The 16,207-nt window shown below is 41.9% G+C and overlaps 1 protein-coding gene across 1 annotated transcript in view; it reads left to right on the top strand.

Annotated features, from left to right (window-relative positions):
- The first annotated feature begins 11,533 nt into the window (after positions 1-11,533).
- The window catches only part of DCBLD2 (discoidin, CUB and LCCL domain containing 2), a 43,448-nt gene continuing 38,774 nt past the window's right edge, over positions 11,534-16,207 (top strand). The window contains exon 1 of the mRNA XM_054076370.1: positions 11,534-11,778. Within this exon, the coding sequence (XP_053932345.1) occupies positions 11,670-11,778 (109 nt within the window). The 5' untranslated portion in view covers positions 11,534-11,669. The remainder of the gene's footprint in view (positions 11,779-16,207) is intronic.

Raw genomic sequence — 16,207 nt, 5'->3', positions numbered from 1 at the left:
TTCTTCTTTTCCAAAACAATTATTTCTCTATTCTAGCCGGAAAGAGGAAAGAAAATAAAAAGTCTACACATTAATCCTATACAGGTGACTTAACCTAGTTTAGCGAATGAAAGAGATACATATTCACAATGCTGTCAGGTCTTACAGCCAACTCCAGGCTCAGGAACTAGTTCCCAAATGAATCTCTATTAACAACCAGAGTATTCACCCTTCAAATGAGAATATATAAAATAATCTTGATCATTTATGATATTTAAATATTAGTAGCATGATAATGTCATTTTTATGGCTCAAAATGTTGGAATGTAAGCTACTTCAGCCAGAACGGCATGGTTATATTGACACAATTCTGCTAGTCAGAAAAACCTCTTGCTTTTTAGCTGTTCTTGTCCAACAAATTCCTGGGAGCCTGGTTATTTAGCTTAAGCAGAATAGAATGGGTTTAGCTCTGGAGGTACATGGCTCATCCTGTGCTTTTGAAGGGTATGAGTAAGATTTAGTTCAGTATTTCATTCACCTCTCTAAAAAGATAAACAGAAAGACAAAGACTTATAAGTATAACTAGACCATATTCTATATTAAGTATATTTTCCTGACAATTACATGTAGGTTGTTTATATTTCTTTCCCTAAGCACAGATATCTCAGTTACTTGCTTTTTGTTAAAATAATTCCTTCTCTGTTTAACAACCAATGCATTTTAAGCCCGTTCATTTAAACTACTGAGAGTTTACATGCACTAAAAGCATAAGAGTAATAAGGTTTTTCCTTACTGAACACCTTTTATATGGCCACTCTGCTGCTCCTTGTGTAAGCTGGGTCTCAATTCTGACATAAAGTGGTTTCTGACAGAATTCATCTTCTTCCAGATGACTTTATCATTTCCTTTGAATACAAATTTGCAAGCAAGAAAGGTACTGAAAGGTCAAGGGATAGAGAAAAGCACTCTAAACAGAATGGCAGTTGTTCCTTCTGCACTCCAAGTTACTGACTTCCTTGCTGTCATTTGCATAATAGAGGTGATCATCTGGCCTTTATTATGGCATATTGAATGTAAATCAGTTACCGAAACATAAAATACATCCTAGGGGACTCTCTGCACACTGGCATACAAATGAAAGCCCTAGTGCTGCCGAGGGATACCAGAGGTGACAAAAGAAAAATATTAGTGTTGCTGATTGACTCTCCTTGTTGCAACTTGTATGAGAAGCTACAAGAGGATTTCATAGTCTTAGTGAAAGAAATGTTTCTTTTAGTTCATATCCCTTCTGCCATTGCTGTAAAGTTGTTAAAGAGACAGGACTTTATTGAGTACATAACTTGCTGCTAAAACCATCCCCATTTTTAACACTCTCTGGGACTGAATTGGACTCCAACCTGGGAGATTTCTGCTTTCATAGAGATATAACAATGTACCTTGGTCTTATTTTGAGCACCAAACCTGATGAAAAGGCCCTTTTGATCTGCAACATTTTACTGAGCCATTCTGCTTAGAATGTATTTCTGTTTTGACTGGTAAGACACTATTTTCCTTCTGAACACATAAACAGCAGCAGGCTTTTATCCCTAACATTTAGAAAGAAACAGAATAGTATCAACTACCCTCCTACTCAACCTTTTTGACCAGAATTCTCTACTCTTAATTTTTGCTAGAGCAGGCTAGGATGCTATGGCTCCTTTATCAGTTAGCAGAACTACCGCACGTACACACTCAGCCTGGGACTTCCCAGAAAAAAAAGCACACACGTGTGCTGTGCCTCCTTTCAGGAAGTCTTTCCGTTTCTGCTCTAACCTGCTGATGTTCAATACAGTAATCTCATTCCCTTTAAGTCTGGCCATAAAATATCATTTAGTGGACCTTTTTCTTCCCATCTGACTCAACTGGCTGTCCAAGTTCTTCATGACTCTCCACATAAATTTTCACTAACATTTGTATAAGTCACATCTCATTCACAGAAGGAGAGACTGACACTACTAGGTTGCAATCTCATCCAGAAACCAACACCTTTCTCATGAAGTCTTGATTGAAGCACATTGGGGCATGTGTCAACAGAGGAGCTGTGTCATTGCACTTTAAGAGGAGAGTGTGTCATATTTGCTTCGTATATCTGAAAATGGAAGGAGGCTAGGGACCTGTTTATTGCCAGTTATACATTTGAAAAAACACTACGGCCAAAAACACAACACTATTTTAAGAAGATGCAGGGCCATGGAGTGTGAGTCTTTCTTCTACCTTTTGGGTTTACCAAACTTTCTGGTTGATTTGGGCCACCTTTTAAAATCAGTACAACAATCATAGTGCCCAGAAACTTACTCATTTGTAAAAACTTTTATGTGTCTCTTTGTTTTAAATTTGGATTTTGATTCTTTAAACTCTCACAAAGTCATTGCTTGCCAGCACCCAAGTTCTGGCAATGACACAAATCAACACAAATTTCCTGGGTTTTATATTGACTGGCAATGATGTTTTCCTGGGAGAAGCATTAGTCCTATGTATAAAGCTTGGATTTTGTATAAAAAAGCCCCATTTCTTCTTTAAATCTGATTATATGCTCTCATTTTCATATCTGTCTTTATTAGTATAGTACAATATTTCTTTTAAACCTTTTAATATTTTCAGGCTTTCTCCCATTTAAAATTATAATTCTCTGCTATTACAGTTAAATGCTTCAGCTATTTTCTTGAAGCTATTTTTACCTGCAGCTCTAGCACCATTTAGGGCTGTCCATCAACAGCATAGTACTTAAATCTGTACAGATATATAATTGGCTTTTTATCATTGATTGTGTGTTTCTAGAATATATTTTCACACTTCGATTCTCCTCTTTTCATTGCAAATCCATTTTACTCATCACAGTACTGAAGTGATTGCAGCTCAGATCAAATCAGTCTGCTTTGGTGGGACTATAAGCAGTCATACAAAAAAAAAATTAAGCTGCTGTCCAAATAATTTACGTGGAAGAGAGAGAGCTGATACCAATACATTAACGTTCTCACTCACAATTTTAAGAACAAGTCAAGTACAGGCTCTTGAAAAAAATGAATTTATTTGCTACAGAGATCACTAATCTCATCTGGAAAAATAGAGGAGTGACTCTGCTTCTGAAATGGAAACTTTTGTATGAAGTTCTCCCTTTTGAATCTTAGCTTCCAGACATTGTCTTCACAGGTCGCAGACGGTAGACTTATACTCTACGTCGAGTTTACCCCTGAGGCTCCCCTGTAGACAGCATATTATAGTTACAAGCTTAAGTGAGCTCTTCATTGCCACAGAAACTAAATTCATTATTAATATCCTATCCTTGCTTATGTGCTGAATTAATCCTATAGTAATCATGGTCTCCTCCTTAAGTTTTCACTGAGCCCTAAGATTCACTGCATCTAGGGAATTTATACTGCTCAGTACTTCAAAACACTGCTTTTGTTTCAGAGTACCAAACCCATAGTTACAAGACTCAATTCGTATCTAATGTTTTTCTAACTGTTTTTACTTGAGGGATCTTAGTAGTACTGGGCGTTGATCCAATAAACATGAACTTGTTCAAGGGTAAAAGACAGTATGAAATCCTCCCTAGTATTTTCCTTCTCTCTGTTACCATGTTTAAATAAGCAAAAAAATAGCTTATTTTTTTCCCCTAGCACTTATTGTTTCACATATACACTGCAGTTAAAATGTAATAGAAAATTGTTCAGAATTTATGCTACCATTTTTCCCTGATAATGACTTTAGGCACAGTAGAATTAACAGATGTTTCTTACCAAAATAGCCCAGAACTAAATGTTAAGTCTTTATTCTCTTTCAAAACCACAAAATAATCAGCAACCAGATGACTCTGGGTTGTCAAATAAATGTACTTTATGTACAGCCATGAGGCTCCTATTTGACATGAATTAAGAATTAATCTTAGGCAAATATAAAATGATGGTTTTATAAATGTATTTCTGAGGATGAGATTAATTGCATCCGTTGATGTGAATAATGTCCAATAAATATACATTTTACTCTCAAAAGGGGTGAAATCAAATCCATTCTGCAACCGGGACTTCGTTGTTATTCTTAAAAAAATCAGCATAATGAGCAATTAAAATGGGAACAGAGGAACAAATGAAAACAAAGAGAGGACTAGAAGGATTTTTACAATGTAAATAGCTATAACAAAAACTAGAAATCCTGAATGAGATGAAAATTAGTAGCCAAGAGTAGCAAAAGCTAGATCCTAAGGCCTAGATCCTTTAGTACCACACATTTAGCTAATGTCACAGACCATAGTGCAGGATTCTGTAAGTGTTTGCGAGATCATGCACCAATCATTAAGCTTGGCTGGAGGTTAGTAGTAGAAACAGTTAACAAAATAACACTTCAAATATCATGCAAGCTTCTGAAGCTCCAGAGATGTTTCTGTAGAATTCATGATAGCTTAAATTACTCACAAATTTTAATGGGTTTTCTTTGGTTATTTAATTTAAAATAGTACGGAACCATTTATCAAAACGTATTTTCCAAAAAGCAGAATTATAACAAAGGAGAACAAAAACTTTTTCAATTTCTGTTTTAATTCAAATAATTTAACAATTGAAAATAATAAGAAAAGCGTGGAGGGTTGTTCCAGTGTTGTTGTAGTAATTAAATTATAAACCTGTTTTTCAATGAATAATCCCTTCACATACTACGAAGCCTGGACAGTTTCAGAAGTGGAATGTTTTGCCCGTGGAATATGTCAAACCTTTCTGTTGAACTGGGACCATTTATTCATGGGCAGGACACTGTACCTATCCACTCTTAGGTAAAAGGGCTGCTTTCCAAATAAACATAGACATAATAAAGACTTCCCTTAACATTAAAGGATGTTTTTAGAGACATTCTTGTATTGTGGTAAAGAAGTTCGCATTTTCAACATATCTGCTGGATGGTTCATTGTGTCCAGGAATGTTTAATCCAAGACAGCTTCACAAGAATACAGGAAGAACTAAAACAGATCTTCACAAGAATACAGAAGGAACTAAAACAGGTCCCACACACTGGAGTGAACTTTACTCTTGTTAAACTCTTGTAAATGCTGGAAAACATTTTACCTAAAGAAAATTCTGCAATTTAGTTTATATTTGAGTATTATGTGCTTAAACTTACTTGCATACTTAGGTATCATGTCTCTGCAGATTGCATGATGTACCCCATGTACATTTTAGAAAGCAGTTCCACAATTAGAACATCACATATCAGAACTCTCCTACATAGCGTGTTTTCTGGTGCCTTGGAATCAGGGGTTTTCTAGACCAACTCCCTGCTCAAAACAGGTCTAATCAGATCAGGTTGATCAGGGCTGTGTCCAGTGGAATCTCCAGTGGAATAAATGTCCAAAGACAGAGATTCAATAACTTCTCTAGGCAACTTGTTCCAGTATTTGACCACACTCATGGTATTTTTTTTTTCCCTTTTAACTGATGGAATTTACCATGTTGCACATTGTGTCAGTTGTGTCTTGTGCTATCATTGTGCATCTCTGAGAAGAGGCTAGTTCCATCTTCCAATCCTGTCCTGCAGTCAGCTATTTGTAGGCAGCCACAAAGTTTCCCTTTAGCATTCTCTTCTCCGAGCTGAAGATGTCCAGCTCTCTCAGCTTCTTCATGTGCATTGTGTTCTCCAGCCCCTGACTGTTTTGGTGGTCTTCTGACTGAAAGTCTCGCACACATCAATGTTGTTCTTGTAGCGGACGGAGTTCAAAACTGTACACAGTACTCAGATGAAATCTTACAAAAGATCACTTCCCTGGCCTTCTTATTAACACAGCTAAAGATGCTGTTGGCCACCTTTGCTGTGTGGACACAGAGCTGACTCATATTCAAACTGCCCACTAGGATGTCCAAGTCCTTTTCTGCAGAGTTGCTTCCAAACAGTCCCCAGCCTGTACTGTTGCACAGGGCTATTCCATCCCAGATGCAAGACTTTGTATCTTGTTGGATGCAATTGCTCTTGATAGACCCCAGGAAGTTTGCATCAGCCTGTTTCTTCAGGCTATGGAGCTTCTTATGAACAACAGTCCTGCCCTCCAGCTGAATTCAGCTTTTGAAATGCAATAAAAGAATGTAAAAATTAGAGAGCCACAGTGGGAAGGAAGCCCTGTTCATCAGAAGCTTCTCATGGGAAATGAGAGAACCAGATGGAGATGGCAATTCCATTTACCTCTAGAAGTTACCCACAATGGGAAGCAAACATTACAGCAATGCTTAGTTGGCTAAACATTCTCCTATAAGCAGCAAGAAGTTGGTTTCATCTTCAGTCTTACTATTTTGAAAAAATATTTATGCTGATTTCTTAAGACGTGTTGGCAACTTGTCTTATGATACTGGTATCACATAATATTATATTTGTATTTGCTTCCTAAAACATTTTAATTCTCTGTTTTGATTTGATTACAGGGACAGTTCTAAGTCACAAACTAAAATGGAGCCTTTATTATACAGTTCTGTTTCCCCTAGAGGAGATGTCTAGGAACTCTCACGGACTGAAATGTGCAGTACTCCACAGCTGATTTGTTTAAAGTCATTTTGTGCTGAAATATTCTTAGAAGTAGGAATATTCTGAAAGCTAGGGAGACCATCTAGATTTATTTAATTCTTGAGATTTATTTTTTCTTTTGGCATAAACAGTGTGTGTTAAGACAATCATCCAAACATTTGTATTGCTAACGGAACCATCTACCTAATGCTTTTTCTCTGCAGATTCCATAATTTTTTAAGGCTTTTAGGGCATATAAGCTTTCCTAGTTTGTCACCATTTCCATCAGGATGGTATTCCCTTTGCAAAATATGTAACTTAGGGTTCACATAAACCATTTGTGGCCAGGGAATGTGGCTTCAGGACAAACTTCCAAGATAGATTAACCAAATTCAGCCTCTGACTGCTTTTATGAAATCCGCAAATTTTCACAACCCTTTTATAAATCAGCCCTCTCACAGATCCAGATATCCTTTTTACATGAATAAATTAAAACCTTTAGAACAGTTAAATCAAGCTAACAAAACACCTCACACAGCCTTGGCAACAGAAAACACCACAGGAGGAAACCTCTATCAGGTCCACCAGAGACTGTTATTGATTTGTGTGTGCAGGATGTTCAGATGCTCCTGTTAATGCATGGCACTACTAAGCCACAAATTATTCAAGGAGTGATTTTCCAGTACACAACAAATACCACTAATGATTAGTGATCTTAGGAATGTGCTCTCTGTAGTACAGAAAGGATGTTATTGTAGTGATATAACTGCCTCACGTGACCTGTGTCATGAACTTCTGCATCTGGTGAATGGAAGACAAAGGAACGCACATAAATTACTTTTGATTCATCTTCCATTACATGTTGCAGGATGTCTTGGTGACTACTACATCTTACAAGCTGACTTAAAACAGCCTCATGTGAGATATTCTTCCATTGACCTTGCTTGCATTGGAGTTTCTTTGTGTATTGCTAAAAAGGTTTCAAAAGGGGAAAAATATGAAATAGACTAAAATACTCATGTTTAACAGTCCTTAAATATAGGAGAAGCCACCTCCTGGAACCTGTGGCACAACTGTGGGCCAAACAAGTAGAAAATGTGCATCAAAGTTTTTCTCTCTTTAGCCTTGAGCACCCAGATCTAGTCTGGGTTTTTCCATTATTTGGCACATACAGTATGGTTGATATGCTCAAGGAAGGAGAGAGAATGCGCTGCATGTTGCTTTACGAAAGAAAGCCTTAAGAAGCCCTGAGCAGAGATTTGGATGTAGTTCAGTTTTCAGCATCTTAACAAGGAACAGCAAATAGTAAACATCATCTAAATAGTTCTTCACGCAGTTCTGTGGAGTGGGTGAGAATAACTCCTGAGATGATCTTCCTGCCATTTTGGTGTGGTCAGGTCTGGACACCACATGCCAGGAAAGTAGTATCTGTTTCACAGGGCTGTTTGAGAGAGTAAGAGGAGAACAATTTCTTCCTTAAGATACTTTTTACAGTGGAACCACTGGAGCTGGACACCACCAGCACACGGGGTTGACATGCAACAGCCCTTCCACAGCAGAAAGGATGAAGCACTGGCAGAAAGGCCAATCTTTGAAAGCCGTGGAGACCCAAATTGCCTCTGCCTGCAGTGAGAGCACATGTGGCTAGTGGAGGGCTGAGAAAGTTTCAATTCTGAAGCTGAAATATGAAATTATGTCCTTGTGGGTGCCACTCTCACTCTTACCCTCATCCCTCTAACCCTGCTGGGAAGATGCAAAGCTGAGACTGCAGCTGTGGAAGTGTGGACAGGGCAATGTTTCATCAGCATCTGAAAAATACATTAATTTCCTTTACCACTGAAAGACATGTAACAAGGTCCTCCCCTTCATGATGATGAAGATGGCATTACAAAGGTAATTATTTGATCCTACCAGTGCTTAGGGTGATTCCCCCACAAAAAAAAATATGCTTTCTTGACTCAGGACTAATTTGGTACAGTTAACAGCTACCGTAAGTCACAGTATCATAGCATCACAAAATGCTTTGTGTTGGAAGGGACTTTTACAGGTCATCCAGTCCACCCTCACTGCAGGGGCAGGGACACCTTCCACTACATCAGGTTGTTTAGAGCCCCATCCAACAAGACCTTGAATGTTTCGAGGGATGGGGCCTCTGGTACTGCCCTGGGCAACGTATTCCAGTGTTTCACTGCCCTCATTGTAAATAATTCCTTATATCCAGTCTAAATCTACCCTCCCTTAGTTTAAAACCATTACACCTTGTCCAGTCACAGCAAACCCTGCTAAAAAGTCTGTCCCCATCTTCCCTGTAGGTCCCCTTTAAGTATTGGAAGGCTGCTCTAAGATCTCCTTGGGACCCTCTGTTCCCTAGGCTAAACAAGCCCAACTCTCTCAGCCTCACAGATGAGGTGCTCCAGACCTCTGATCATTTTTGTGGCACTCTTCTGGACATGCTCCAACAGCTCCATGTTCTTCTCGTGCTGAGGACTCCAGAGCTGGATGCAGTACTCAGGAGAGTGGTATAGAGGTGCAGAATCATCTCTCACACCCTGCCGGTCAGAGGTCTTTTGATGCATCCCAGGATATGGTTGGCTTTCCGGGCTGCATGCGCGTGTTGCTGGCTCATGTTGATCTTCTCATCAATGAGCATCCTCAAGTCCTTCTCTTGAGGGCTACTCTCAATCCATTCTCTGCCTAGCCTGTAGTTGTGCTTGGGATTGCCCTGACCCAGGTGCGGGACCTTGTATTTGGCCTTGTTGAACTTTGTGGGGTTAGCACAAGCCCATCTTTCTCTCAAGCCCATCCAGGTCCCTCTGGATGGCATCCCTTCTCTTCAGCGTGCTGACTGCACTACACAGCTTGGTGTCATTGGTTTCACTGCATTACCACATTCTTGGCTCCCGCCCAGCTTTTCATTGATTGGTACCCTCAACTTCTTCCTAGTTTATGCAGCTCTATGACAGCAGTTTACCCTTGTTTATTAACAACAGCCATACTTGCATTTCCAAGGAGTTTTGTGGAGTTTTTTTCCAGGCAATTTTGCCTCACTTAAACATTCAACACTCCCCGACTACACTGATATCCAAGAAAAAAATGAAAAGAAGAGAGAATGAATACAAAAAAAGCCCTTGTTAACTGCAATTACTACAGTAAGATATGTGCTACAAGGTTCAGTGCTAAAAGGGGAGCTCCCACCCCTGTACCTTGTGCAATTCTCTCTTTCAAGTGACCTCTTTGTCTGGAAACACTCTTGAAATTAAATATACCTACCTACAGAATAAATACACCTATTCTGCTTCTTGGACAATTATTTGCTTCCCCAACTCTAAGAACCTGAGAGAAAACTATTAATCAAAAAAAGAATAATCAAAATATATCTTTCTATACTATTTTGAAAGAAAAAATTATAGTTTTCTCTTTCAGAGTTCTACATCCTCTCAAAATTAATTCTCCCTATAATGAGAATTCTCATGAGGTTCAACAAAGCCAAGTGCAAGGTCCTACACCTGAGGCGGGGCAATCTGCAGTTTCAGTACACGATGGGGGATGACGTGATTGAGAACTACCCTGTGGAGAAGGACTTGGGGGGTGCTGGTGGATGATCTCAACATGATCTGGCAACGTGCGCTCGCAGCCCTGAAGGCCAACTGTATCCTGTATCAAAAGAAGTGTGGCCAGCAGTTCAAGGGAGGTGATTCTGCCCCTCTATTCTGCTCTTATGAGACCTCATCTGGAGTATTGTGTCCAGTTCTGAAACCTTCAACATAAGAAGGATATGGAGCTGTTGGAACAGGTCCAGAGGAGGGCTACAAAGATGATCAGAGGGCTGCAGAGCCTCCCATACAAGGACAGACTTTGAGAGTTGGGGTTGTTCAGCCTGGAGAAGAGAAGGCTCCAGGGAGACCTTATAGCAACCTTCCAGTACCTGAAAGGGGCTACAGGAAAGGCTATAGGCTTTGAGCAACCTGGTCGGGTGGGACGTGTAGGACATGGCAGGGGGTTTGGAACTTAATGATCTTTAAGGTTCCTTCCAACTCAAGCTACTCTATGATTCTACTTTATGCTCATTCACAGAATTGTCCAACGGAGTGGGTGGCATTCTGGTTTGCCACAGTAGCAGAGATGCTCTTACTTAAATGATTTCATACTTTAAAAGCATGGAATCATAGAATCATGGAATCACCTCCTGAAAAGCTTTCCTGTAAACGTTAAAAGTGGAACAAAGCCTTTATCAGCCTTTATCTTTACTTTGACTTTATTAACATACCATCTCTACTTCAGAAAAAAAACCCCAAACCCTACAATGGTGTTGATGAGATCGAATTTCGAATCCTGTCTTCAGTTCTGGCCTCTCACTACAAGAAGGATGTTGAGGCTCTGGAGTCTGTCCAGAGAAGGGCAACAAAGCTGATGAAGGGGCTGGAGAACAAGTCTTAGGAGGAGCGGCTGAAGGAACTGGGGTTGTTTAGCCTGGAGAAGAGGAGGCTGAGGGGAGACCTCATTGCTCTCTACAACTGCCTGAAAAGAGGTTTAAGAGAGGGGGGAGCTGCCCTTTTCTCCCAAGTGACAGGGGACAGGACAAGGGGGAATGGCCTCAAGTTGTGCCAGGGGAGGTTCAGACTGGACATCACGAAAAGATTTTTCATAGAAAGTCATGAGTCACTGGCAGAGGCTGCCCAGCGAGGGGGTTTAGTCACCAGCCCTGAAGGTGTTTAAAAGACGGGTAGAAGAGGTGCTCAGGGACATGGTTTAGTGGCAGATAGGAATGGTTGGGCTTGATGATCCAAGAGCTCTTTTTCAACCTGGTGATTCTGTGATTCTATGACAACACCCTACTGAAGGAGAGCGAGGGCGGGACGGCGAGGAGGCGAAGCAGACCCTGCCTCCCGCAGGGACCCCGTTCGCCCTGAGCAGGAAGGGGGGTAGGGGGGTGGGGGGGTGGGAGGGGAGGGGGCAGCGCGCAGCCCTCGGGGAGGGGTTGGGCTGGGGGCGGGGAGGGGGTGCAGGAAGCGCGCGGCCCCAGGCGCGGCGCCGCGCCCCCGGAAGCGGTTGGGGCGGCCGCGGGGGCGGGGGGAGCGGCTGGAGGCGCGCGCGGCCCCGAGTGACGGAGCAGGCGCGGCCCCGGCCGCCCCGCAGCCCGCAATGCCCTCGCGCTGCCCGCCACGCCGCGGGGCATGGTGAGCACGGGGCGGCCGCGCCCCGCGGGGACACGGCAGCCGGCCTCGCCGCTCCGCCTCCTCCTCTTCCTCCTGCTGCTCCCGAGGGGCACTGGGGCGCAGAAAGGTGGGTGCGGGAGCGGGCGGGCAGGGAGGGAGAGCAGCCCTCTATTCCTCTCTTGTGAGACCTCATCTGGAGTACTGTGTCCAGTTCTGGAGTCCTCAACATAAGAAGGATATGGAACTGTTGGAACGGGTCCAGAGGAGGGCTACAGAAATGATCAGAGGGCTGGAGCACCTCCCATACAAGACAGGCTGAGAGGGTTGAGGTTGTTCAGCCTGGAGAAGAGAAGGCTCTGGGGACATCGTACCGCGACCTTCCAGTACCTGAAGGGGCTACAGGAAAGCTGGGGAGGGACTGTTCATAAAGGCTTGTGGTGATAGGACGAGGGACAGTGGGGAGAGGGGCAGAGTTGCACTAGACAGAAGGAAGAAATACTTCACGATGAAGAGTGGGAGGCACTGGCACAGGTTGCCCAGGGAAGGTGTGGCTCCCCCATCCCTTGAGGTATTCAAGGCCAGGTTGGATGATTCTATGACACTGCTGCTCGGAACGGGAGCCCCCACCTCCACTCTGCACTCCAGCATGTGACCCAGAGCCTGCCTCCTCCCTGGCCAACAAAGAATGAAAGAAGAGCCCTGATCTGTGAAACTCTGCTTCTGCCCCATGGAATCGTAGGATGGTTTGTGTTGGAAGGGACCTTAAAGCCCATCCAGCTCCAACTATCCTGTCATGGGCACCTCCCACCAGCCCAGGCTGCCCAAGGCCCCATCCAACCTGACCTTGAGCACCTCAGGGATGGAGCATCCACAGCTTCCTTGTGCAACCTATGCCACTGCTTCACCACCCTCAGTGTGAAGAATTTCTTCCTAATGTCTAGTTTAAATCGTCCCCCTTCCAATGTAAAGCCATTCCCCCTCGTCCTATCACTCCATGCCCTTGTAACTGTGGGGTGCTTGCCCTGAGGGGCAGAGTGGGGGTTCCTGCAGGCAGCCCGCACCCCCTCAAGAGTTAGGAGGTTTGCCCAGCATGGTGGCACATTGGGATGGGCATGACCGAGTGGAGACAGGGACTTGGGGGCATAAGCGTGGTCCGAAGTGTGTAGGCGTGTTTGCTGTCTTGGAACAACACCCCATTTATGGGAGTGGCTGCCCGGGCCTCAGGGGACCTCTGGGGTTTCCCTCTGCAGGCTCTGTGTGGAGTGGTGTGAGCCAGGAGGCAGATAAAGAGGGATTCTTGCTGTGCAAATAAATGTAGAGCATGTAGAAACGTAGATAGGGTGTATATGGAGAGTCTGGAATCTGTGATAAGCAGGGTTTGGGTTTTTTTTGTTTGTTTAGAGAAGTCAGCGAGATTTATCCTCTTTGGGTGGAATTACAGATTGGGCTTTAGGACTTTGACAATGACGTGGCACAAGTTGGTCACTTCATGGCAGAAGATCAGAGGATGCCACAGCAGCTGTCACTTTGATCATACCCTTGGGAGAAAGTGGTGGGAGTGAATGTTTTGACAGTATCTTGAAACTTTCAGTTCTGTGATCACAGGGGTTGAGAACAGAAATTTTATGGTTTCCAATTCCACTTGCGTCTTGTGCTGGTCTTGCTTCGTTTTGGAAGCTCAACTCTGTTTTTGCATAGCATTCCCTTTCTGCACATCTAAGAGAGAGATGAAAATATATTTGAATGTCACAAATGCAGTATTTAAACGTACAAAGGAAATTGAAAATATATGCACTGTGCTGTTAAGCATACAATTTATTTTTCAAACGGAAAAACATCAGAGATGTGTCTATAGAGCTAGCTAGTCACGTTGAACTTAACCTTTTGAACTTATTTCCAGCTAATTGCGTTTAATGTTTTTTTAGTATGTTCCTATACACATACAAAATGAATGCTAAAAAGCATTTGGCATACCTGGTTTTGTTTTGTTTTAATTTATAAAGGAGGAGGAGAAGACCCATTTGCTTTTGAGAGGAAATTGGGCAATTTTAGCATTTAGTCTTTTGAAGGTTGTTGCTGGGTGAGTCAGGCAGCAGCGAGGTGTTAGTTCATGCTGTAGGAGCATCACACTCCAAATACTTGTGCTGATTTGACACTTGTCTGACCTTTTGGTGAGCAATCCGAGTTTGTTATTCTAGGAGCAAACTGAAATAGCTGTGGCAGGATGGTGGTGAGAGTAATAATTTTCCTCCAGATTGTTGCATTGGATTGGATCGGTGACTAGGCAGAGGTTTGCTAGAGGGAGTGGGACCACGCTGTAAGAAGTGGGACTACGTGAACAGCAGGGTTTTCAGTATGCTGTTCATTTTACCTTTCTGTACTCTGAGAAACCACTGAAGAGCTCCTACCCAGAATTTCAGTTTGCTGTGTCCCTATAGTTAATGCTTGAAGTTTGTACAGAAGTCTCATTTTTGAGTAGGAGGGGCACCTCTTTATTGACAAGCTTCATTTTATTGGGTAACAAAAAGCAGGGCTTATTTTAGGGTTAGGGTCTCTGGTGGTGTTGAATGTTGTGTTCTTCAGTATGAGAAACTGTTGGAGCTTCTGAGAAAAGTTCTGCTTGCGAGGGTCTGTTTCCTTGCCAAAATACTTTCATTTATCTTATTCCAGAAAAGGTTTGGGAGCCCATATCCTGTATCTTTAAATGCTGGCATAGTTCTAATTTGGATAAGGAGTCCCATACAGAAATGAAACTGCTGTCTTCTTCATGAAGGGTCTGCACAAAACTGTTACTGACTTGTTGTATTAAATATATGCACAGGCTTCTAAGAGAATATGTTGATTGCCAGTGAAAGTAGGCAAGGCTTAGGAAATTCGGCAGTTAAAGTTGCTTCTAAGCTCTTTTATAAATATAAAGTAAGTGATACTATGTCAGAACCTAGCCTCATTCATTACATTAGGGAGACTGATACTCTGTTAATAAGCAGCTATTCATTTTCTTTTTTGCTGTTCAACAGCTCTAAGCCTCACGTACTATGTGGTATTTAAATCTTGTTTTGAAGATAGAGTGTTTTCATTTCTCAGATGCTTTTCTGTAGAGCACCTCCCTAGTATCAACTCATTTAAAAATAACAGTATGGTTTTGGTTAATGTTAAACTTGCTTTGAATATTGGGTGAAACGTTTTGCTCCTGCTCCTCCCCTTCCAGACAGCTGCAAACTGAGGAATGAAAAAGTGCAGGTACTGCTGTGGTGAATGCGCTTTTCACTTAGTAGCCTGCTGTATTATCTTGTAGGATTTGAATGAGATTTTTTTCAGTCTACCCTACTGAAAACTGTTCAGTGTATGTAATTCAGCAATTTTTTGATCAAGGTCTTGAACTTGAGTGTCTTCCTGCCTTGGAAAATATGAACATTTTGTAGAAGGTTGAACGCCTTCAGAAACACTGGAAAAGATTCAACAGAAAAGTACCCTAAGCTGTGTTTTATACGATCTTATGCATAAGGGACTGTCCAGCTCTTGTTATTTTGGAAACAATTCTGTGGTGATTCTAGCTTCTGGTTACAAGGAAATTGATATTTGAAAAATACTTAAAGTGTTTTATTTGTTTTTCATGCATTTAAGGAGGTGTGAATGAAAGCAAGCCAGCACCATGTAAGCTTCCTGCTCTTTGTGGATTTAATTTTGAGAAACAGTGCTCTTAACACATGTTCAGCTATTGACATAAGTTTGGTATGGCCTGTTGGTTAGTTAAGCTTAATTGTTTTTTGAATTTAGAAAAACACAGAGATGGTTGCTTAGCTTTCCTCAAAGCAGAAGCTGAGTAATGTCTCAGTTATTCTGAAGGTTGTAGGGTCTGTGGAACAAGAGCTTTGTTATCATGCATGTGTTTTGGTAGCCATCTGTTGGGATTTGTAGTGGATACTGATTTGTATATAAAACTGGAATAAAGTCTTAATTTAAAAATAAACTTTAGATTCTGAAGTTGATTCCCAAGTGGTTTCAAGCACATTTGTTTGCAACCTTTTCTGTTAAAAAAATAGCTCTAGATGCTTGTTTTTGAATGTGCTTCCCACATTGTGTTCCAAACAAATAGCAGTCCATAAGGCTGTTGTTATATCTCACACCTCATTGAATGAAGTACAAGAAAGTGATTCAACACTGTAACTTAAAAAATGTTTGCTTCACTGTAGTGGAGAAAAATAGTTGTTGAATGTATAGTGTGAGTTACCATGATCTGAAAAGCTCAGTGAAAGAACTGATCATTCCATGTACATTGAACCTAATGAAATGGCTTTCCATGAACTTGTGTTTTGTGACTGATCTGCAATATTGATGGATCCATTGTGTGTTTCCTGTTCCTCTTCAACACATCTGTGTGCTTTCCCCTTCGCCTTGCAGTGTTTCTAGTCTCACCTTTGCTTGTATATCTGGCAAGGCAGTACCTAATGGTTTCTTTAACTGTGGCCAGTCTGGCATTAGGCACGTGCTGATCTGTCAGCCTAACTTCTGCCTTTCTGTAGGACCTGAAATAGCTCGTGGTCATTCAGATGCTG

Source organism: Cuculus canorus, chromosome 1 (genome assembly GCF_017976375.1).
Source record: "Cuculus canorus isolate bCucCan1 chromosome 1, bCucCan1.pri, whole genome shotgun sequence".
Lineage (NCBI taxonomy): Eukaryota > Metazoa > Chordata > Aves > Cuculiformes > Cuculidae > Cuculus > Cuculus canorus.
Note: the sequence above shows the minus strand (reverse complement) of the source record. Positions and strands in the feature narration are given on the sequence as shown.